The 25,123-nt window shown below is 37.3% G+C and overlaps 1 protein-coding gene across 2 annotated transcripts in view; it reads right to left on the bottom strand.

The window, feature by feature from the left end:
• The window catches only part of c6h8orf34 (chromosome 6 C8orf34 homolog), a 446,972-nt gene that overhangs the window by 123,865 nt on the left and 297,984 nt on the right, over window positions 1-25,123 (bottom strand). Inside the window, exons 8-10 of one of the 2 annotated variants that reach the window (XM_051928738.1) lie at window positions 15,215-15,341; window positions 3,207-3,292; window positions 1,991-2,064 (exon numbers count right to left, since the gene is read on the bottom strand). In XM_051928738.1, coding sequence (XP_051784698.1) covers window positions 1,991-2,064; window positions 3,207-3,292; window positions 15,215-15,341 — 287 coding nt within the window. Of the gene's footprint in view, window positions 1-1,990; window positions 2,065-3,206; window positions 3,293-15,205; window positions 15,342-25,123 lie in introns of both variants that reach the window. The other variant, XM_051928737.1, reaches the window with a different exon arrangement.

Below are 25,123 nucleotides of genomic sequence, written 5' to 3'. Positions count from 1 at the left end.
GTGTTACCTCCCCTGGGACACTAGATGGCAACCCCCCTGGGTTACAGCAGCGCCTCAGACTCCCGCAGGGCTGCATGGGAGTTGGAGTGTGGTGCAGCCCTGTTGGGATCCACAGGCACCACCAGGGGGTGCTGCAGCAGGAGCTGCTGAGCCCTTATGGGCAGTTTTTCCGCCACACCCGGAAGTGCTGCCAGTCAGAGATAAAACGACAATAATTAGTAGCATTCTTGCTAATAAACTTTCCTAAATAGAAAAGTCTTTAGGTGTTTTTTAAAACAGCCCACAATCTGCTGTGTTCTCAGGCTCTCTGGTAGGGCATTCCAGAGCCATGGAGCAGCGGCTGCAAAGGCTCGGTCACCCATTGTATGAAGTTTGGTCACAGGGGGGCAAAGGCGGTGGGTATTTGTAAAATGGAGGTTTCCTGTAGTGGATTGTAATATAAGTAGTTATTTAAGATATTGTGGAGCATTTCCATGGATACACTAGTGAGTAAACAAACAGAGTTTGTATTCAATACGGAGGTGGATAGGGAGCCAATGAAGTGACCGAAGGATTAGTGAAATGTGTTCATTTTTCCGCACCCTCATCAGGATTCTTGCAGCACTATTTTTAAATTGTAGGAGCTTTTGAAGGCTCTTGCTGGGGATCCCGATGAGGAGTGCATTACAATAATCCAGCCTACATGAGACAAAGGCATCAATCAGCTTTTCAGCATCACAGAGGGAGAGGTAGGGACGGGGTTTGGCTACGTTTCGGAGATGAAGGAATGCAATTTTACAAAGGTGATGGACATGTGTATCAAATGGCAGATGGGAGTCTACCTTGACACTCAAATTTGTAACAGAAGGGGAGAAGGTAATGGTATGGTCAGAAAAGGAAATACAATTTACAGAAGAACGAAGTTGATGGGGGGTGCCAATTAAAAGAGCTTCAGTTTTAGTGCTGTTCAGCTTAAGAAAGGTCTTGGACATCCAGGCCTCAGTCTCATCCAAGCAAGAGGAAAGGGTTGATGGAGGTGTAAAAGAAGTCGAATCCAGTCTCACATATAGCTGCGTATCATCGGCATAGCAATGGAATGAAACTTTATGCTTGTGGATGATGTGACCCAGGGGTGGGTATGAGATTCAACATTCCCCAAGGCCACATACTCAGCCCTATCTGTAAGATAGGACTCAAACCACTCCAAAGCAATGCCAGAAAGTCTAATTATATAGTGAAGACAATGAAGGAGAACATTCTGATCTACCGTATCAAATGCAGCTGTGAGGTCCAGGAGGATAAGGAGTGCTGGAGAGCCCTGGTCAGCAGCCATCAGGAGGTCATTGGTGATTCTGACCAGGGCTGTCTCTGTACTGTGAGAAGTTCAGAAACCAGATTGAAATTTTTCAAACAGATTGAATTTTTTGAGGTGATCCTGAAGCTGAACCAAAACAAGCTTTCCAAAACCTTATACAAAAATGGAAGGTTGGAGATCGGATGATAGTTTGCTATCACTTCAGAATCCAAAGAGGATTTTTTTAAATGAGGTCTAATTTTTGCGGTTTTCAAGTTAAAACTTGTGTGCCGTGAACTTGTGTCCCACGCATGTCTGTATTGGGTTCAGCTGGCGGTGCCAGCCTAATGGGCCACAATATACAACTCTATGTCTCATTCTAATAGATATTAATGTTAATAGGCGATTTACATAAATGCCTTATGAGAAACCAAACATTGTATATAAATGAGCCGAATTCACTAAATATATTATAATAAATGGCTTTATTACTAGCATAAAACATTATAATCAAAATGTAATAGGTATGATGTGTAAATGAATTGTTAAAAAGATGTACATCTATATTTCAAAATGATTTTGGTTTCTTGTTGCCAAAACATGTAAGCACTCATTAAAACATGATGTGTTTTATAAAAAGAAAAGATAAAACAAATGGAAAGTTTAATAAATCAGGCATTGTTCTCCCAGTCTAATCTGTAATTTAAGATTACTTACAGGCCCTGTTACTTGAGATGCACTCTCAAATTCTTCATCATCTTCCATCAGAGGCTCTGCTCCAGGCAATGGACCTGCTCCAAAATAAGGGAAAAAAAATATTAGCTATACAATGTGTAAGTAAGTCGGGAGATTATCCGAGTCAGAGGAATTGTGACATTTCTGAGAAATCATGAGGAGGCTTTTAATTATATGATCCATTTTTTAATTTTTATATTTGAAGGTATTCATAGAAACAAAAATCATCACTCCATTGTACAATAGTACCAAATTATAAAGCAAAGCACATCAGCAACATCTATATTTGAAATGTTCTCAACATAGAAGAATTCGTTGTTGTCTCAATACAATGAAAAGGGTTCCCTCTACTGGCTTGAAAGTATTTCCACAGGCTTTAAAAGAAAACTTAATTGTCTTTAGGATGGTTTTTTTGTGTGATAAATACATATAGAAATATCAGAAAAAAAGGGAACTCCTGTTTGTTTCATATTAGATTGAACTGTACCCAAAACTCCAATTACTGTGTGCTAAAGACTTTGAGTTAATGGATATGCCACAGTTTTTATAATAAACTGTTGTGAGTGACTTCTGAGCATTAGCCAAACAATAAGATGGGTTTCAAGATAAGAGAGGAGGAAGAGTAATATTCCTATTTATCACGCTCCAAAATGAGATGGAAGTAATTAAAGCTACACAGAGAAGAGTAACCAAATACATCCCTGGACTAAAGGTATGAAATCCTCCGACATGTTAGGGGAACAAAGTGTCCGTCGCATTGAGCAAAGGTAACACAGGATTGTAATGAAAATATACAAAATTCTGAAAGCATCAAAAAAGTTGATTCACATGCATTTTTCATGTAAATAATAAATCATGTACTTGATTGAACAGGCAAAAATTAAGGGGAGATCTTTCAAGGCAAAAAACAGGAAGCACAAAGGGTCATCAGAACCTGAAACAAACCACTGTGTCATGAAGTACAGACATAGACGACTATAACAAAACGTTGGTGAAAGTGAAAGTGAGTCAGGCAGCTACGCAAGTCCTATTAAGTAAATGCACCCTTTCTATATGTAATTGTATCGTTCTCTTATAAAATCAGACTACTAAGGTTACAATATAACATTTTCTAATTTTAGGATGGTATATAAATATTATTGTAAAATGTCAACATCAAATTAAACTTTTATTCAACTTTATACTTTACAATACTCACATGGTACATCTGGCACAGCCTGCTCAGGTGACCGGGCACTTTGCGTTTCATCATCCTTTGTCTCCATCAGGCTATCACCTTGAAGCCTCCATAAAAAAAAAAAATAAAATAAAATAAGCAAAACTGCAACAAGTTAAAAAAAAGTACATAACTTTTATATTTTTAAAAGCATTTATCTCTAAAATAAAATCCTTACAATTAATCTTTTAAAAATAATAGCAGAAACATACACACATGTATGATTAAATGGTGTCACATAAGTGTTTATACAGTACGTGCGGTAGACTGTAGTGTTTAAATCAAATGCTAAAATCATTCAATTTTTCAAAATGTAGATAGATAGATAGATAGATAGATAGATAGATAGATAGATAGATAGATAGATAGATAGATAGATAGATAGATAGATAGATAGATAGATAGATAGATAGATAGATAGATAGAAGCTTAGCAGCACTAACTACTTAAAACTATGCTACCTGTATGTACTGCACATCTTCAGACATGTTGGTTCAAAAGGCAATGAAGGCATTAATGCATGGGTGTCAAACTCTGATCCTAGAGGGCTGCACGGAATGAAGGATTTCATTCCAGCTCCTTCCTTAATTTGTGACCAATAACTGATGCCTAATGAAACAGACTTTCTTTGCCTTATTCAGAGCTGACTTGCCTTTTAACATTATGAACCCTCTTTTTCTTAACTATCAGCCAACAATAATGAAATGTAAAATGTGCCAAAATTTGACCAGACAACCCTGGAGCCACAAATTCAGTTGCTCCATTTTTGCTGCAACCAGTTTCTTACTTAAAAGTCCATTTTTGCTGTTTATTCAATTCTACAGCTTGTTAGTGTTGTCATTCAGTCAACCCAGACATTTTCAAAAATGGTTGATTTTCCTTCTTTCAACCAGATTACAAAAACGACATAGCTGCGCTAGCAAAAAGTCCAGAGAAAAGCAACCAGGTGAATTATGAGGAAAGAATAAAAGAGCTGAGCCTTTTCAGTTTAAGCAAAAGAGGAGATATAACTGAAGTGCTTAAAATTTTGAAGGGAATTAGCACAGAGGATCGAGACAGCTATTTTAAAATGAGTTCTTCAAGAACAAGGGGACACAGTTGGAAACGTAAGGGTAAATTTCACACAAATATTAGGTTGTTTTTCTTTACAGAGAGAGCCATAGATGCAAGGAATGAGTTATCAAGTAGTGGGGTAGACAGTAACTCTTTAAGGACTTTCAAAACTTGACGTTATTTTAGAAGAATTAAGTGGATAGGACTGGGGAGCTTTGTTGGGCTGAATGGCCTGCTCTCATCTAGGCTGCTCTAATGTTCAGAGGAGATTACTATTTCTCAAACCTTAACTGTTCTCTTTTCAAAAATTTTATTAAAACAGATGATGTGTGATGGACACACAGATGCCTGAGGGTAAGATAAACGTATTATTTGCTGACTCATTTTGCATCTTATTATTGTTTGGCTGCTAGTTTATGGAAGATTATTCAGACCAAAATTAAATGTAATCCAACAATTTAACTATGTTGAAATACAATACATATGCAAGTGAGCCATTTAATTTTAGCACCGCTTGCCACACCTTTTGATGCTGATTGGCCATTTCATGACATTTAGTTTTGGCACAATGAAAGGGTGGTCTGGACTGACATGCAATATGCTTGGGGTGGCCACTAAGCGAAAAGCAGAAAGTCTGCTTTGCTTTTAGTTATGAATGTAACCTGTGGGCAAGAATTAAAATGTAATACGCTTTTGTACTGCATTTTAAGCTGATAATAAAACTGTGTGTCATTGTAAAAAGCAACTGATTGTTTGGTTAATATGTTTTTCATTATGACACAATAAAACTATGCCAAAATTAAATGGCTCACTTGCATTGTATTTCAACACAGTTAACATTTAGCATTTAATTTTAGAACAAATAATCTTTCATACTAGTTAAGATATAAAAAAAATAAAAATTCTGAAACTTTAAAACCAATACAATTATAATAAATGCACAAGATACCTGTCTGTTTCATTAACAGTAGTAACTAGTTACAAATTAAGAAAGTGGCCAGAATGAAAACCGTCAACCACTGCAGCCCTCCAGGGTCTGAGATGGACACCCCCCTGCTTTAGAACTACTATATTATCAACACAAGTAATACAGAAAAAATCCAAAACATTACTAATCTGTTACATACTAACACACAAACTCTAGTAAATCTATATATGTGTTTCTGTACCCCCCTTCTTTTGTTATCTGTACAACCTTCAAACAAATCAAAAGACAGACTGGACCCCATAGTGATATGGATTATCAACTTCTGGCATCATATTTTAACATTGCGTGAACAGATATGTCTAAACATTGTCAAATATGACAAATACTTTATCTGCCACTAGAATGTAAAACAGGAAACAAGAGAAAGTGATAATCTTGAAATTATCTCCATTTGTGTGGGTGTTGAAGATAAAACTGAGCGTAGGATGGATGCAGTTTCTGATAGCTTAGGCAAAAGACTGCATTAAAGAATTGAACACAATTTTAATTTTTAAGATGTGCACAGAGGCGAAAAAAATCCAAACATTTCAGTAAAATATTCAATGGTAGTCACGAGGCTTATAGATATCAATTCATATCAAAGCATTAAATTTAGTAAATCTTTACATTAAATCTGGCAACAAGTATTAGGATTAAAGAATATGAAGAACATGATTAGGTCCTGTTCCTAAATTGGTCACCCATGAATGAATTTGCCCAGTAATGGATTAGTACCTGTCCAGCCCAAGTTGAGTAAATGTCTTGCATCAGAATATTCCCAGTAAACATGTCATGTCTCCTGAGCCAACTATCACATTAAGTGGGTTTGAGATGCCTTATAAATATGATAAAACTGAGGTCTTGGTAATTGGCCCTAAGCACCACAAGCTAATTGTCTGAATTTGTAATGAATTGAGACAGACAGACAGACAGACAGACAGACAGACAGACAGACAGACAGACAGACAGACAGACAGACAGACAGACAGACAGACAGATAGATAGATAGATAGATAGATAGATAGATAGATAGATAGATAGATAGATAGATAGATAGATACTTTATTAATCCCAATGGGAAATTCACGGTATCTCATCTCATATATATATATATATACTAGGGTGGCAAGCCCCCCTGGTGCCATCGTCGTCTTACCCCCAGGTGCGGCCAATATATTAGTAAAATCTGCAAATGTACAAAAGAAAAATTATTATTTATGGGGGTTCGCTTGCCAACCACCCCCCCCAGGCCTGTGCTACGCTCCTGCCACTTCACGTCTCTGCCGCTCGCGTTGTGAAGAAGGGGGCTGAACGCAACCCAAGGAGATGCGCTTGCTCCTCCCAACCCCCTCTTAAACAGTGATATAATGGGAAAAAAATATAGTTTTTATTTTACCTCCTCTTTGCTTGATCAGCTGCTGGCTTGCTGCTGCTGCTGTGCCGCATGATCTGCATTTCGCACAGCGCTTTGAACATTTAAAACCCTGTACCGCAGCTGTCCTACTCTTTGTCTTTTATTTCCAGCCCCGGGTGTAGTTAAATCTCTTGGCACAAAGTCTCGTCTCGCGAGTTCTTGATATTTTTTAGTTTAGAATTTAAAAATGGAATAAAAATCTGAAAATCTAACAACATCACATTAAAGTTCGATAAATTCTGAAAAGAATGACACCAAACATATATATGTAGGTTTTAAAATAAGCCTGATTTAAAGCATGACAAAAAAACAGGACCTAAAACGTTAGCGTTGCACTTTTATGCTTAGGATATATATTTTTATATATATATATATATATATATATATATTAATATTAGATAGATAGATAGATAGATAGATATTCATAGCATTTGTAGTCATATCATAGAATGTTACATAGTTTACTGTTAAATGATGCAAAGAGTATGTGACACGTGTTTCGCCCTTATTTGGGCTTGTCAGGCGTACACACTCCACTGCACCCCTCGCGGGGATCGAACCTCAGACGTCTCCTCGGCGTTTTTAACACTCTTTCCACTTCTTAATAATTTATGCTCTTTTCTCTCATTTTTTTTTTTAATTCATAAAACAAACAAACAAGGTGTAATGTATCAGCTATATTTTCAGACTATTCAATTTGCCCTCTCTTGCCACAGCTGGAGTATAAGCTGCAGACTTACACAACAGCAATACTCACGTAAAAGTGGAGGTACCCTTCTGAAAGCGATTCAAGTAAAATTTGCCCATGTGAAAACAACTTAAGTATTAGTGCTAAAGTATTTGATATTAAGTGTACTTATGTATCAAATGTGAATGTAGGAACTCTATCTAATTTTAAATATTGTCAAAAAAGTCCTTACAAACTTAAAATGATTTAGACTAATTTCTTTTTGCACTGCAGCTTAAGCAGTGACATTCAGCTTAAGTGGACATCTTAATTATTTTATTCTAAACGTGAGGAGGACATGAATAGGAAAGGCATGCAGGCTTCTTCCTCTGCTTTCAGAAGGAGCGACTCCATTCCTGAAAACCCCTTTGTAAAATGAGTTTTCATAATGCGAATGGCTATTTGCAAATCATTTAAAGAGAAAAAAATTAAGCAGTCCCTGGCTCTAAAATATCACTCCTATTTTTGGACAAGTAACACTGAATTATATAAACATTGGCGGAATTGGTTTATTAAGAACGTCAGTCATCAAAACAAACCCTAATATGGGTTAAATGTTCCTCATAAAGTGCATTATCACGTCTAGTGATAAATTTTCAATTCTCCTTGGGCTATTCCAAGTAGTTCATGATATGCCAGTTGTGTCATCAGTGGAGGGGTTGAGAGGGCCATGGCCTAGCTCAGGGCCGGATTTTCCTATAGGCTAACTAGGCTTCAGCCTAGGGCCTCAAGATCAAGAGGGGCCTACATTCAAATTGTTAGCAAAATTTTATTATCTCTCATGTAATTTACAAACTTAAAAATGGAAGGTGAAAGGGCCTCATAAGTGGAATAGCCTAGGGCCTCTTTTCATATAAATCCGGCCCTGGCCCAGCTAAATAAGATAATTCTTTGATTTGACATATACAAAGTATAAATGAAATTAAATATGCTTTCAGTTTTTATTAGAGTGTACATTTGAATATTTAGCATTCATAAATAAATTTACAATTACAAAAACTTAATTGGAGGCTCATTCGAATTCAAGTTACATTGTCCATTCATTTTCAAAGCTAAATGATGTAGAATATAGTTTCAACAATTCATTAATTTAATTTATTTGGACTCAAACTATTTAAATAGGTTAATTAAAGACAACCATTACTGTCATCAGCCACAGTATAACTAGACAGCTTTGCTGCTGACTTTGATGTGCCCCCTAAAAACTTGGTGTGACTTTGAATGCTGAACATTTTCTGGAGGCGCCATTACCTTTGTTGTCTTAATGTCTAGGATAATGTGAGAAGACATGTGAGCATTACACATAACAAGGTGAGTCAACCACAGCACATGAACACACAACTGCACCTTACTGTAGCTTGTGGATTAGCCCCACCATGTCTGACAGGCTGCAGCGAGGATACCGACTAAATGCAACAGTATTAGCTGTGCAAATAACCAAGACTGTGATTGTGCGTCTCCAACGCTCAGCCCCACCTCAAACATCCAGTTCTGCTCCTTTTGGAGGCTGAGGTCAGCATCAACTACACAGAATGACTGAGACTGGGGCTCTGCATCACCAGGCTCCCACCTTGCCCCATTCTACACACTGCAGTGAGATGTTCTTAGAATGACTGGGTGTTAGTGCCAGCGATGGACATTTGAAAATTGACGCAGACTTTTCATAGAAATACATTTTCCTAGCACAGGGGATGCATGTATTTTAGATAATTGACAGAGTAAAGCATTGTGTGTGTTTGCGTAGCCCATTTGCTTTCTGGTTTAATATTGCAGTAACAAATGTGCCTAGCAAAATACATTGTACAAGTAGCCATTAGTGCTTCAAAATGTACTGACCGAGAGAAAATTTCACATTCAAATAAAGTAGAAATATTCTTAAATCATTCTCAAGTATAGTGACAACTTATTTCTACTTCATTACTATATAACACTGCTGCAGACTTTTAGGCTTAACCTAATCACTGCCAACGAAATGCTAGCACTATGCTAGTCAGTATATTGTACTTCTGCACTGATCAAGCACAATCAAATTCATTCTGAATTAAAGAGGATTTGTATATTCTGTATTAATACTGCTCAATTACAGAATAAAGCCTTTTTACAAAATTTGATTTTAAAATTGAGTATAGCCATTTGAGCCCTTATTACGTGACCGAGAATGCTGGTATATTATGACACCCTAGGGTACATTTTTGAAACAAAGATGACTTCAACAGAGAGCCTTAATTCCCGAATAGGCTACATTTATTAAAAATAGAAACTGTCAAAGACAGCACCTGTTAAGTATCTATTTTTTTATTTTGATATATACAGTATAAACCACTCCACAATGAAGTCTTCTCAACCATCCTCTTTTTGAAAGCATATGGTAATTAATTTTGTTTATGAGGATAGAAGGAGATGGACTGGACAATGTACGTGAGACTTTGTGATGGCCTTGTCAGGCTAGTGGCTTGTTAAATTTTTTCTGTGTGTTTACAGATGCTAGCAATCGCTCAGCTTGAATTCACAGCACACCGGCATTATTGCTAGGTGGAAGGCAGGGATTTTTGGACCCTCTTATTTTCCCAGACTTCTTATTAGCAGTCATCCAACCAGACCACATTCACAGCTCAGTGGAGTCAGAGTTTTTCATGTGTTATACTACAGTGCACATATTTGACAAATACACACTCTCAGAAACTGACCATCTTTAATCAATAAATAACTCTCACTCTGCAAGCCACAAACACGCATTTAAAGCATTAGTTTCCTTGTAATTATTCTGTTATATTACTATTACATTTAAAATATATTATTTTCTGAGGCAAATTACAGCATGCACTTCTAAACTGAGAAATGATGCAGAGCGTGGAAAGCACTGATTGCTCTCTGTTTTAATTCTTTTCCCCAAGTCTCAATATTGAAGTTGACATCTTTATGTATCATCATGAAAAAATTATAAAGACACTTTAAAGTGAATCTCCCTAAAGATGAAAAGCCCTGTATCCATAGAGATATGCCTGTTTTATTACTCTGAGTCACTGTTTTCAGGACATCATTGTAAAACCATGCACTTGAAGGGGGGGCATCACATTTTGTAATTCTACAATCACAAGAGGCAAACGCTGACACTCCATGTTTGGGGGAATAGACCAGCATCAAGAAAAGCGAAATAGTGAGCCCCTATGTCAATAAGGATGAAATCCTCCCTTAGTAGACAGGACTTAAACTTTGCATATGAAACCCACATAGGGGATGGAGTGGGAGGAACAACAGATAATAAAAGTAACCTATGAGGACATAGTCAGCTAATGGAAGTTCACTTTCTGTTTGCTGAATAGTTAATTATAACTTTCACATTTTCAATTACCGTACATATAAGACTTTTTAGTAGTAGTTTTTTTCTATAATATCAAGTCTCGCTGGACACTCACCAGTCTCACTAGCAATCCCCTTCATAGTCCCCCTCATTATACAGTAGTTCTGTAGCTGCCCTGTGCTATTCCTTGACAGTGTCAATTCACACACTATCCCAAGTAACATCCGGCTATAAAAGGTATATACAATGGATTCAGACCCCTTCACTTGCTACACACTTTAGTGTGTTGTAGATTTAATTTAAATGGACTAGGGTGCTTTGCCCCCTGCTCTCTTTGCTCTTATTGGAGTCCAACTGTGGCAAACTGAACAGAAGGCCCACAATTCACATTGCGTGTCGCTACCAAGACCAAGTTATGAAGTCCAAGGAATTCTCTTTAGACCTCAGTGAACAAATTGTGGTTAGGAATAGATCAGGGCGAGGGTAGAAAACCATGTTTAAAGCTGTGAATGTTCCATGAAGCACAATGGCCTCAATAATTGTGAAATGGAAGAAGTCTGGAACCAGCAGGAATCTTTCTAGAGTTGGTCATTTGGCCAAACTGAGTAACTAGGCAAGACAGGTCTTTGTCAAGGAAGTGACCGAGAAACAATGGTCACTCTAACAGAGCCTCAGAAGTCCCCTGCTGAGATGGGAAAGCCTATTGGAGTGATGACCATCTCAACAAAACTCCATCAATCAGGCTAGATGAAAGCCACTCTTGATTAAAAGACATATGAAAGTTTAAATGACTCTGAGCACACTGGGAAGAAGATTCTCTGATCTGATGAAACAAAAATTGAACTCTTTGGGGCAGAACTGCAAGCATTATTTCTGGAGAATACCAGGCACTGCTCATCACTTGCCAAAGACCATCTCTACGGTGCCGCATGGTGGTGGCAGCATCATGCTATGGTGGTGCTTCTTGAAGTAGGCACTGGGACACTGGCCAGAATTAATGTCCCTGATAAATACCAGATCTAGAATGTACAGGACCATTAACTGGAGTGATGGTTCATTTTCTAGCATGACAATGACCTCAAGCATACAGCCAAGACAATGCTGCAGTGGCTTCAGGACAAGTCTCTGACTGCCTGTGAATGGCCCAGCCAAAGCTGAGACTTTAACCCTGAGAACATCTGTGGAAAGACCTGAAGATAGCAGTTTATAAACGCTTCCCATTCAATCTAATGAATCTTGAGAAGTAGAAGGGTATAAACTGACCAAATCCAAGTGTGCAAAGCCTGTTACAGACTTACCCAACATGAATGACTCAAAGCTGTAATTGCTGCCACAGGGGCTTCTACAAAGTACTGGAATAAGGGTCTGGAGATTTATATGAATGAGAGATTTCATCTTTTTGATTTTTAATAAATTTGCAAATATTTCTGAAAATGTGTTTTCACATTATCATTATGGGTTTTGCGTGTAGATTAATGGGAAATAAATCCATGTATCCATTTAAAAAAATTAAATCTACAACAAGTGTGTGGAAAGTGAAGGGGAAAACTGTCTGAATCTACTGTATATACAGTGTTCTGTTCAATTCAAATTAAAGCATTTCTAATGAGCGCCTTCTACAAAACTAGCTGCTTAACAATCGTTACTACAATGCATGATACTTTGTTTCATTCCATTTAAGGCAATTTTGTGAATTAAATGGCTCCTGGAAACAAACTCAGGGTTTGAAATAATAATTTACCAAAAATGGCTCTTGTTAAATAGGAAAAAAAAGAATAAACCTGCAGGCATTTTCTCTTTTGGAGACAGTTGACTTTCTCTCAGTTGATTTGTTTAAACTATGTAAAAATGTCAACTCCTAGAAGCACTCAGAGCTTTGAGCTGGGTGTAAGATAGTGAACTTTTAAGCAGATGAGGGAGTAATTTACTAGAAGGGCAAGAGGAGTGCATTGGTAATTGAGAATGGGATAAAATGTCTACCTGGCTAATGTGCTGCTGAAAAAGATCAGCCAGAGGCCATGTGTGTCGATTTCCTTAGACTGACAGCTGCTGAGATATATGCCAAAAAATTGAAACTGGAAAAGATAAAGCTGTTACAGTTTTAAAGTGATTCTCTTTTTAGTGGATTATTTTTATTTTAATGACCCACTTACTTAGAATTCTTATTTCATTGTATTTTGTTATGTAAAATATCCTCATTTTAATGAAAATTCATGTGGTGTGATCTTGGCTGTTGCGCTTCATGACATGACACCTTACAGTAAAAGTGCCCAGTCTAATATTCAAGGCAGTGCCTTCCAAGTCATGAGCCACCACTCATGTTAGGACATCAACAACAGAGTAAAGTGCCAAAAAGTGGAAAGGTGCATATTTATTTATAATTTTCATTATGCAAAATCAGTAAGGTCAGTTTACATTAAAACAATCATCAAGAGTGAATTAAATGTGCAATAAATAAATAAAACACCATTAAAATTACTTGGAAAAATTGATGTCTCACATATTTTCCTCAGAGCAACAAGCATCTCAGCAATATCCTTCGAATGACTCATGACTGACTCCATCGCCTCATGACTGATGATGCCACTAGCCATTCTTCGATCGCTCGGTCCACTTCATCCTCACGCCTCTTGCCACACATATTCTAGCCCATAGTTCCACTTGACACCAGCATGTCTCCTCTGCTCCTCACCAGTAGATTCAACTGCACCCTAATTCTGGACTCCTGGGCTTTCACACTCTCTGCCAACTTCTGTCGGTACCTGCTGAGAGCTTTCCCCATGTCAGCTTCTCTCCTGTTTCTTGTTGCCGCGGTTTTGAATCTGCTCTCATGGAAGGAACACCATTCTAATAGTGACACAGACGTTGTGGCTCCTTTTTTCTCTCTTCTTCTTATTTTGTCTCTCCAATCACTCCCGACCAATGTCCTAATTCACAAGCTTTCCATTTCTTTTTCGTTTCTTTCCTTTTTCATTTTGCTTTTTTTTTCCAACTCACCCATTGCACCGACTGCCATCTCAGCTAAAGCTTGTCAGTTAATGCGCCTCATGTTGGTAATTGCTTGTTCAAAGAGATAGCACGTGTGCTATCATGCAATCCCTAGTCATACCGGCCCCAGTTAATATGTCAAGTATGCACTAGAACTAGAAATTTTTTAAATTATTAAAATCCCTAATCAGTGACACAGCGTGTCATAAAGTTGAGTTTCTATTTTCTTCCCATGGTCATGCAGTTATGGTTTGCTTCCACAGTCCAAAGACATACAATTAAGTCAACTGGTTTCTTTAAATTTACCTGATGTATGTGTGGATAGATATGAACTGATATGTTGCTAATTTCTGCCTTGTGCCAGTTATTAATGACATAGGCCCAAACATTCCATAACCCTGAACTGGACAGATTCCATCCAGTAATGGGTGCAAAGCAGAAACAAACCCTGGACATGGTGCAAGAGTGTGTACACATGCACCCACTCTCACCAATACAGGGCTAAGTTATTGATTGATCTAATGGAGAATGTGGGGGGAAAAAAACAAAGAAAGGGCAAACTGCGCATAGCCAGTAGCCAGGCTAAAGGGCAGATTAAGGGAGACATATTTTAATCTGTGTTAAAATGTTAAAAACTTGAATTTTGTGGTTCACACTAGAGGACATTCACATTTATATGTACATTGTACATTTTATGTACATTTATATGTACATTGCACTGTACGATACTGTATGATATAATGAAATAATTACCATCAGATGAATCTCTGAACTCATCAGATACTCCTATTTCAAAACCAGAAAATGCATTTCTAGTTTTAAGAGATACTTTAATCCTGAGAATTCTGTGCATAACAACAACTTAAGGATACAGTACATTAAAAAAGCAAATATGTATATGAACAAGGTAAGGCCAATCTGTCTGTCTAGTGGAATCAGTTAATAACCGAGCAGTTCCCATAGGTCGTCCAAATGTTTTTCACAATGCATCGAGATATCTGATTCAAATATATGACTTTATACTTAATTTCAGGTTATACAGACATTTCCTATAAAGAACATATTCTCTTTTTCCCCGAACATACTTCTCTTTAATTTTCATCACTACCTTCTGCATGCAAGATCTTCTGTGAGAGGAGAATCTTTAACAAGTAAAGATGCAGGTAAATATGTATAACGTGTAATTTTTTATTAAGGAAAGAAATTTGTATTGTCTTTTTTTCAAAATAAACTGTGACTTCTTTCTTACATTTTTGCATTGATGTTTTTGTTAACTTTTTTTTAGTATTTAATACATGGACCTCTTTGTTGTCAGTTTATTCGCACTAAAAATTCAGGTCAGGTGGATTCTGGTCCTTTTGTATTTGCATTTACATGTTAATGATGTGCAGAGCAGATCAGCACTACATTGAGCAAGTGTGGTTAACCAGCTTCACAAATTAATGCTGAATCTTGAAGAAAATTTGAGTTTCTACTATTCATGTTTTGCATTATGTGTTAATTTTGATGGAATGGTAAAAATAGATATTACCTGGCACACCTTGAGCAGATATTAAGTGTAACTTTGGCTTGTGGTTCAGGACAATAAGCACTACGACCTTGGCTAAACTTGCTTCCTGAAGGTGCCAAACTTGTTACTCCCTCCATTCTCAAATCATCAAGATCCTCTGTAAAAAGACGAAAGTGAAGAAAAATGGTTGGTTATTATTAAATTAAGTAGCAATGCAGAAACACTTACTTACAAAAATAATCATATATCATACAGAAATAAACCCTTTGAGCTTCAGATCAAGCTACAGTAAATAGTTTTACTTTGAAGACATAGTTTTTGGGTATACAGTAATCCCTCCTCCATCGCGGGGGTTGCGTTCCAGAGCCACCCGCGAAATAAGAAAATCCGCGAAGTAGAAACCATATGTTTATATGGTTATTTTTATATTGTCATGCTTGGGTCACAGATTTGCGCAGAAACACAGGAGGTTGTAGAGAGACGGGAACGTTATTCAAACACTGCAAACAAACATTTGTCTCTTTTTCAAAAGTTTAAACTGTGCTCCATGACAAGACAGAGATGACAGTTCTGTCTCACAATTAAAAGAATGCAAACATATCTTCATCTTCAAAGGAGTGCGTGTCAGGAGCACAGGCTGTCAGAAACAGAGAGCAAAGCAAACAAATCAATAGGGCTGTTTGGCTTAAGTATGCGAAGCACCGCGGCACAAAGCTGTTGAAGGCGGCAGCTCACACCCCCTCCGTCAGGAGCAGGGAGAGAGAGAGAGAGAGAGAGAGAGACAGATAAAAACAAAGAGTGAAAAATCAATACGTGCCCTTTGAGCTTTTAAGTATATGAAGCTCCGTGCAGCATGTCGCTTCACTAAGCAGCTGCACACAGAAGGTAGCAACGTGAAGATAATCTTTCAGCATTTTTAGACGAGCGTCCGTATCGTCTAGGTGTGCGAACAGCCCCCCTGCTCACACCCCCTACGTCAGGATCAGAGAAAGTCAGCGCAAGAGACACAGAGAAAAGTAAGTTGGGTAGCTTCTCAGCCATCTGCCAGTATGAAATCAACTGGGCAAACCAACTGAGGAAACATGTACCAGAAATTAAAAGACCCATTGTCCTCAGAAATCCGCGAACCAGCAAAAAATCCGCGATATATATTTAAATATGCTTACATATAAAATCCGCGATAGAGTGAAGCCGCGAAAGGCGAAGCGCGATATAGCGAGGGATCACTGTATATTGTATAAAATAATTATAAACATGACAGTATCTTAGGCCCCATGCCACCTTCTCCTCTAAGTCTGGGTAGAGTCACTTTATGAAGGAGTGGATGTGTCAAATTAAAAATAAATGAGGTTATAGTTGAGTCTAATTTCTTAAATAACAATTTGTTAATGTACATTGGGATACTCTGAAACAGAAAAAGAAGCTTGAGAAGGATGTTCATTTTGAGAGCATTGATTCTTCCTGCTAAGGTAAGATGGAGGGTACACCATCTGTTCACATCTTGTTTAATTTTTTTCCATGCTGAAAAGCAAAACTTTGTTGAAAAAAGTCGTTATTTTTACTTTAAATATTTAAACTGTTGATAAAATAAATGAATAGATGTTCAGTCTAGTATTGTGCACTAGAGAGTTCAGTGGAAAAAACACACTTTTATTCAAACTGATTTTTGAGTCCAGATATCTTCTGAAATTCTGCTAGTGCATTAAAGACTATTAGTATGTTTGTGGGTCTGATATATACAGTACAGTATCATCTCATCTGCATAGAGTGATATTTTCTGTTCCAAGTTTTTTTCTGATAATCCTCTTAATCTCGATGCATTTTGATACTAAATGGCCAATGGTTCAATGGCAATTGCAGAAAGCAATGGTGATATGGGGCATCCTTGTTGAGTACCACATTTTAGTTTGAAGTAGTTTGAGATAATGATGTTAATATAGACAGAAGCTTCTGGACTGGCATAAAGTAGTTTTATCTATGCACATATATTTGGGCCAAACCCAAATTTGTGCAGTATGGGTAAATAGGTTGTCCCATTCAACCATAGTGAATGCTTTTTCTATGTCCAAAGATAAGAAAAGAGCTTGTGTATTAGATTTTATGAGTAAGCACATTACATTAAACAGACGTAGAATGTTGGAAGCAAAGTGTCTGCCTTTATTAAATCCAGCTTGGTCTTGTAATATTACAAAATTAAGCACTTTCTCATTCCTTCTATCTAGAACTTTGGAGAGTATCTTAATATCATTATTCCGAATTAAAATTGGTCTATATTACACACACTGATATAAGTCCTTTTTTTCTTTGGAAAGACAGTAATTAATATGTTTGATGAAAAGTTTGAGATACAATTTTGATGTCTCTAGCTTCTATAAATATTGCTAATAATAGTGGAGCTAACTTATTTGAACATGCTTTATGAAATTCCACTGGGTAGCCATTAGGGCCTGCTGCTTTCCCACTTTGGAGTGAGTTTATAGCATCCACTAATTCTGAGAGTGTCAGAGGTTTGTCCAGTTCCTCTGCAGTAACAGTATCTACAGTAGCTGTGGTATTGTAATGAATCAAAAAACTCATTAGATTGTATCCTGCCTTCTTTAAACTTTGTAGAATATAAGTACTTATAGTAGTCCCTAAATGTGTAGGTTATATTTTTATGGTCTCTTTAATGGTCTCAATCTGTCTTGGTAATTTCTGTTATTGTCCATGCTTATGGATTTGTTGAGCTATTAACCTTCTCTCCATGTTCATAGTAATGATGTCATGAATTAAAGATGAGCTTTTCCATTTCTTTTGTTATCAAGAGGTTAAATTCTGCTTGTAGAACCTGTATTTTCCAATAAAGTGCCTCATTTGAAGGCCTGGCGTATTCTTGATCTGTTCTGGTAATTTCGCAGGTTAACTCTGATGCCTTCTTGGTCTCCTATTTACTTTTATAAGAAAGATATTAAATAATCTGTTATCTTAAAAAAGCCTTCAGAGATTCACAGAGTATTCCTGCAGAGACCTCTAAGGATGTGTGTGTCTCTAAAAATTAATCAGTTTTTTTGGAGGTGAACTCTTTAAAGTTCATATCTGCAAATGATAGTGGATTAACACACTGGCTATTAAATTAGTGTGCAGGACGTAGTGATTCATTTTCCAAGGTCAGAGTGGAAAGATTCTGACTTTACACAGACTGTATTATATTTTTTTTTTGTCAATAGAATTCTCTGTCTGTCTCTCATATATGGAGAGATTTTTCCACTGAGTCATAAATAACAGATTTTGACTAAACAAGCTGGAATGAATGTGTGAGAGGTAGATGAGCTTCTTTCATCACATATTACATTGGTGATCCCTAAATCCTCTTTACTAAGGCCATTCATTAGGTAATTTTCCATTGCTCTTCATTTATTATCAGCCCTTTTTGCCATGCAAACAGTTTACAGCTTTGCGTGCTAAATTTGCTTGGCTTATTTTAACTTAGTCTGTTAAAATAAATTTGTGGGCAAGCATAATTAGGTTTGCATGTTGCCTTCATAAAGGTTTAGCTTAAAAAACTATGCTACATACCCATTTCATTTAATTGAGCTATAACTATTTTATTTTAAATCACAATAAAAGTAATCATGCAAGAGAAATTAGATTATGACTTTCTGAAGTAACACTTTCAAAAAGCCATTAGGCTGCAATAATATTTAAATATAGTTCTCTTTGTAGTCCTTCACAGGATCTTGGTGGTTTGGTTGAGTACATGCCAGCAAAGCATATCAGTCTAACATGTAATAATCCTTAAATAAAAACAATCTGTGAATTGCCTACAAAAACACACTTCATCAATTGATTTAAAAAGTATATTTAAAACTGTATTTCAATGGTAAATTGCATCTTTAAATCACTGACAATATACTCAAATAAATAATAATTAATTACACAGTTTGCCATTATTTTTATAGACTACACTATTATACTGGACAAGACATTAAATATTGACAATAAAAAAATATTACATTGGTGTCAGTGATAAATAATATAAAATATAAGCAATAATGTCAGGAATTATTCAGGACTAAACAGAAATATAAATTTGCCAACAAGCAGATATATGCTATACCAAAGATGTATCTCAAATATACATCTACAGTATGTTGATACATTACTGTCTCTTATTTTAAAAATAATGTTAATGAAAAGTCACGTGAAGTGTAATGTGGTGCACCCAAAAGAAGCTTTTTTTCTAAAAAACTAATAGCTACTCTGTTATTTTTAAAGCATTTTTTTATTTCAAACACATGGGCATGGAACATTCTTGATAAGTTTGGTGCATCACCCAAGATCCATCTTATGGCAAATGAGATTAATATGCCAAGGCCAAATGCTGAGGCAAGAGCCCCATCACCTCTTGCTTTTGTCCATACCCTGTTTTTGTTAATTTTTACTTTTTCTTAGAGATAACAGTGAGTTGCCTGTCACCTTCTTCACTATTGAGCAGAATACTGAAACAGACCCTTGATAAAGTGTAAAGATTAGATTTGCCTGATGAACACTCACAAGGTGTCATGACTCAGGAGTTCCAAAAGCACAGAAGATCCAAAAATACTTTCGAAAGTTGTTCTCTAGGGCAGAATTACCATAAAAACCCCCAGCTTCTTATAAAAAGGGCCTAAAAGAATCTTTATAAAATGAATGATTTATTTTAAGAAAGGCTCAGCAATCCAAGAAGCTCTTAACTCTTTCAGGGCGGAAGTTGATTTTTGTCAAAATTCAGGGGTAGAGGACAGTAATCAGCTGTAAACTTGCACAAAACTTGCCATTATGTTTTAGTTCAGCTCTCTTTGCTAGAAGGAAAGTTAGCTTCGTTGATTTGACCTTGATTCCTTGCATGTGTATAAGTAGCAAAGAGCAAACAACCTCTAAAATGGCATTGACATCTGACGAGAGACCAAAGCGAATGTGTAAAGCAAAATACTACGTGGACGACATTTTGCATATTATTACTGAATTGGACTCTGATTTTGATGCAAGTAATTTGGAGATGGAGAACAAAAATTAAGTGAGGTACCAGCATCAGCTGATCGTGGTGCTGGACACGTTTGTGTAACTGATGCACCTACAGCAATGTTTGCCTTACAATGACAAGAGGTACAAACCAGATTGCATCGCACTACGACTGCCACCACTGCCCACGTTCCGTGTGAAGACAGCCAAGCAGCCGGTTTGCCGCGCATTTCTGCTGCTGCCTGAGACACCATACAGGTGCCGACTGCAGCCACAGAACACAGCAAAAGACGTTTTATGTAGATTTATGTATAAAACCATTGCTTTGCGTGCTTTTCAGAAAACTGAGTTTTTTGGAAAAAATATTCAGCCCTCAAAGAGTTAAGAGCCCAAAAGTAATTTGTCTGTGAAGGCAAGGCAATTCACAGCAAACCAAAGTCCCAAAATAGAATCCTAAGGCAAAGTTGAAAACAGAGCAGAGTTATAAAAACAAATGCAGGAAAATGCAAAAGCGAAAAGGCACAGCAATGCAGAAGTAACACTCCACCCTGTATCTAGTTTGAAATGAACTACCTGGAACTATGGAAGGCCCTCCAATATATAGGGTTGAGGGCAGTTCTTGGCAATGATTGGCAGGTGGTCCCGCCCCTTGGGGAACCACCCACTAAACCAACGAGACAGAAACACAAAGAATAATGTACAAAATAAACATTAACAGAAATAAATGACATAAAATTAAACAACACAGACAAGAAACACAACTTTCAACCCAAGCCAGGGGAGAAATGCTGGTTGAGACACAAGTAAAGAGAAAGGTAAGAAACCTTAACTGAAAAATCATATATCCTCCAATATACTATGACTATGCTCAGATATAAGCTATTAAATAATTAATAAGGTACTAACACAATATTATAAGAAATTAAATGGGAAATATTAGAAAAAGTACAAAAAAAAAGAATAGGTAATTCATAAGTAAATTAACTGATACATTTACTGTGATAGAAACAGAAACACAAGAACAAACAAGACAAAAAACACTAAGAATTCGAAAGACTAAGCCCAAAACCCAACATCTTAGAGCAAGAAAACCGTAACTTAAAGCTCTAAATCTAACAAAACCAAGGAGCTGAGACCATAAAAACAAAAAGACGAAAAACTCAAAAAGCTTGATGCTTGAAAAACAATATAAGACAATGCCTCAGCAAAGAGCGGATGCTACTACACACTCTTTTTTTATTTGCCTCAGGTCAGTGCACTAGAGAAGCCGCAGCACCTCAGAAAGAGTTAGGACTGGAGGTCCTGTCATCTGTGGTTATAATCTTAATTATAAAGAAACGCTACAATGAACAAGCAGATGACACAAAATAACATTAAATGGAAAAAATGAAGAAAAAACTGTATCAGTACCATTTGACCATAGAGCTGAATTCCTCAAGTTTTATGTAAGTTTTTTTAAACCTTTGGTTATTTCTAACCTGCTTGTCTGTGTCTTCCATCCATCCATTTTCCAACCCGCTGAATCCGAACACAGGGTCACGGGGGTCTGCTGGAGCCAATCCCAGCCAACACAGGGCACAAGGCAGGAAACAATCCTGGGCAGGGTGCCAACCCACCACAGGACACACACAAACACATCCACACACCAAGCACACACTAGGGCCAATTTAGAATCGCCAATCCACCTAACCAGCATGTCTTTGGACTGTGGGAGGAAACCGGAGCGCCCGGAGGAAACCCACGCAGACATGGGGAGAACATGTAAACTCCACGCAGGGAGGACCCGGGAATCGAACCCAGGTCCCCAGATCTCCCAACTGCGAGGCAGCAGCGCTACCCACTGCGCCACCGTGCCGCCCTGTCTGTGTCTTATTAACTTATATTAATCTGTTGATGATGTGTCTGTTTTCAATAAATAAGCTGCTTGTTGAAAAATCTTAATAATATATTACATTAGTCATCTACTCCAAAATTGTTTGACATGCAAGACACTAAGCTCAATGTAACTGATGGAGCTCACTGGCAGAAGAATACAACTTTTGAGATAATTCCAGCAGCCAACTGTATTTTGTTTGACCATCTTCATATACAGCCAACATAAGACTAATTATGTTAGCAAAGAATTGATTTATATTTACAAGGAATATTGAAATGACATTTAGTAATATAATTAGTACATAAGGTTGTGTTTCAGCATGGAGGAGGAGGAGAACAAAAAGAGAAGAGAATACAAATTCTATCATGCCATACAAACAGGCATATCATTACAGACTGTTTAACATCATCAAAATTTATTTTAGTACCTTTATACCTGAAAATCTGGCAGGTATTCCTGTTCACCTATATCCAGTGTATGTGAATGAGTATTACACTTATGGTTATTTAATACAGTATGTCATGCAGATGCACTGTACAGCAACCTACATACAGTACATACCACTATTTTATTAATAATAGTTGATTAATGTAACTTCAACAAAACAAAGTTTTCAATTTATAACTCTTCCTGCCAGATGCCTGATGCCACCAGGATAGTCTCCAGCTCCTGCAGACATGAATTTTATTTAAAAGATTTCAAAGAGAATGAAGCATTTCTACACTTATGGCTTGCACAGATGATAACTTGGCATTTAACTAATATTTGTTTTTGTGGTAAGAAATTCCTTTGGTTTTAACTAAATGATGTATTTCCAAGTCACGCAAAAATCAACCCCACTCTCTTTAATAGGTAAACACCACTGACCTGCATTTCAGAGCCTAAGGGGCTCAAAAAATCTCTTTATTAATTGACTAATCAGTTCACCGATCTATGAGTGTGATTTTAACTGTGCAAAAAGAAGTTTAGACCAAAGCAATCTACTGTGTAATAGCAAATATGGTTTAGATGACACTTTTTCACACATAGTAAAACAGCTTAATGACAACAGTTACTGCTTACATTCATGCAGGGCACAGGATCCCCAGTGCTAGGATCAGATAGAGAGACAGATGCAGACAGACAGACACTGACAGATACAGATTGTATTGCTTCCAAAAGGACACGGTGGCGTCATAGCAGACAACACACAAACACTCAGCAGTAAAATAAGTAAATGTATAAGTATATACGCCAGATCAAGTTTCCCAATATCCTTACACCCTTCATACAGGTCAATTATACGGCTATGTTTTACCATAGCTGTCACATACAATATTGTTCAAGTTCTGTTACTGTGTTAATTAACTTAGGCAGCTGTTTCTTCTGAATAAAGCCATCATATATCTAACAATTTAAAACTTTCTGATGCTGATCTACAGGTTGTTTCCAAGTTTTTTCCAGAAAACTCTTGATGCACTTTTTATGGTTGTGTCTACTTTCAGAGACCTGTCTGGGTGAGGCTCTCTCAGCTGTAAAATTTAGTTTATACTAGGGACTCACCTCTTCGTTCTTGCTCATTTTCCAGTAATTAGCTCTCTAAAATGGACTCAATCATGTTTTCCTATGCTACTCCTTCTCTCTGTACCACTGATTCCTCTCATTATCTGTCTTTGAAATATTTCCAGTCTTTTCCAAACCCTGCATTCTTGTGTTATTTGCACAGTTCTTAATGTTTTTATTGTACAGCTAGCTGTGTCCTCCATCTAAGATAGGTTTAAATCTAAGCAATCAACACAGACTTCAGCATTAACTTTTGCAGCATACCATTTATTGGAATGTATTGTGCAATGCACGTAGTAATAAAATGCATTGTATTTATCATTCCATGCATTACTACAAATGTGTTTGATGCATTGTATTTGTCATTCCAACAGATGGTGCATCAAACAAAAGCCGGCATTTGTTTGAATAAACAGGGTTGAGTAAGAGATGGGGATCCCATATTGTAAATAAACAATTTTACTTACTAGTGAGTCGGCAGCTGTTGTCTTGAGCTCAGCATAACCGTTGGCTGTCCAGGGGGCGGCTTACATGCGCCACTGACAGGGGTTCAAGTTTAAATGCATAGTTGCTCGGGACGTGTCACGGTGCATGGCGTCTACCTGGATAGGTTTGTGAGGTAGACAGGGTGGCAAATTGGCTGGACATATTTAAGGAGTCACTGCCCAACATGGGTCGTCAGTGGACCTAAAGGCGAGGTAGGAGTAAGCACTGCTGAGCTATTGGAGGAGCAGTTGTGATTTTGTCAGCTTTGTAAATATTCTTTTGTATATAGAGTTATATATCTCCTAGTGAGCATTTTGGTGGAGGTATATATACTTATTTGGCGCTGGAATAATTTTGATTTTGGGTTTGGTGCAATTATTTTTGTATACACACACACACACACACACTTGTTTTTTGTTCTTGTGCATTTTTTTTACTTTCCTGTTGGAGGAGCTTCTTGAACCAGAGATAAAAGAAGACAACTTTCATTATTGGAGTGTGTGTGTAGTTTTTGTAGGAGTGCATTGTTTTTGTAAATACACCATATTTTTCCCTTTTTTTGTTTTTATTTATTTCTGAAGAAGTGTCAGTGTTGAAGGACTGTGTCTTAAAGCCCACCTGACACTACTGCATGTTTAGTTGTAAATAAACTTGCACCATTCACCCTTTAATTTTTGCCTGTGTCTCATCTCTCCACTGATCCTGTTCGGTTCATAAACTATCAGATGCACAGAATGTAGGCTGGGACCACTTCCCCCTACAAGGGATATCACAGTTTGGTGGCAGCGGTGGGATAGATCAAGTTGGAGAGAGAGAGAACATTATTTTTGTTTGAGCACAGACGAAGACTGGATACAGTATGGCTCCAAAGAAACAGCCTGGAGTGAAAACTCCTGATCGTGGACGTGGAGTTGACTCCAGTACATCTCAGGCTACGGAGGATACCACCAGCACTGGTGACGTCAGAGTTGTGGAGACACTCTTGCGTCAGTTCATCGCTGTCCAGGAGGACAAGGATCAGCGGTTGGAACAGCGTATCAAGAGCCTCCAATACC

Source organism: Erpetoichthys calabaricus, chromosome 6 (genome assembly GCF_900747795.2).
Source record: "Erpetoichthys calabaricus chromosome 6, fErpCal1.3, whole genome shotgun sequence".
Taxonomy (NCBI): Eukaryota; Metazoa; Chordata; class Cladistia; order Polypteriformes; family Polypteridae; genus Erpetoichthys; species Erpetoichthys calabaricus.
This window is presented reverse-complemented; position numbering and strand designations above follow the sequence as displayed.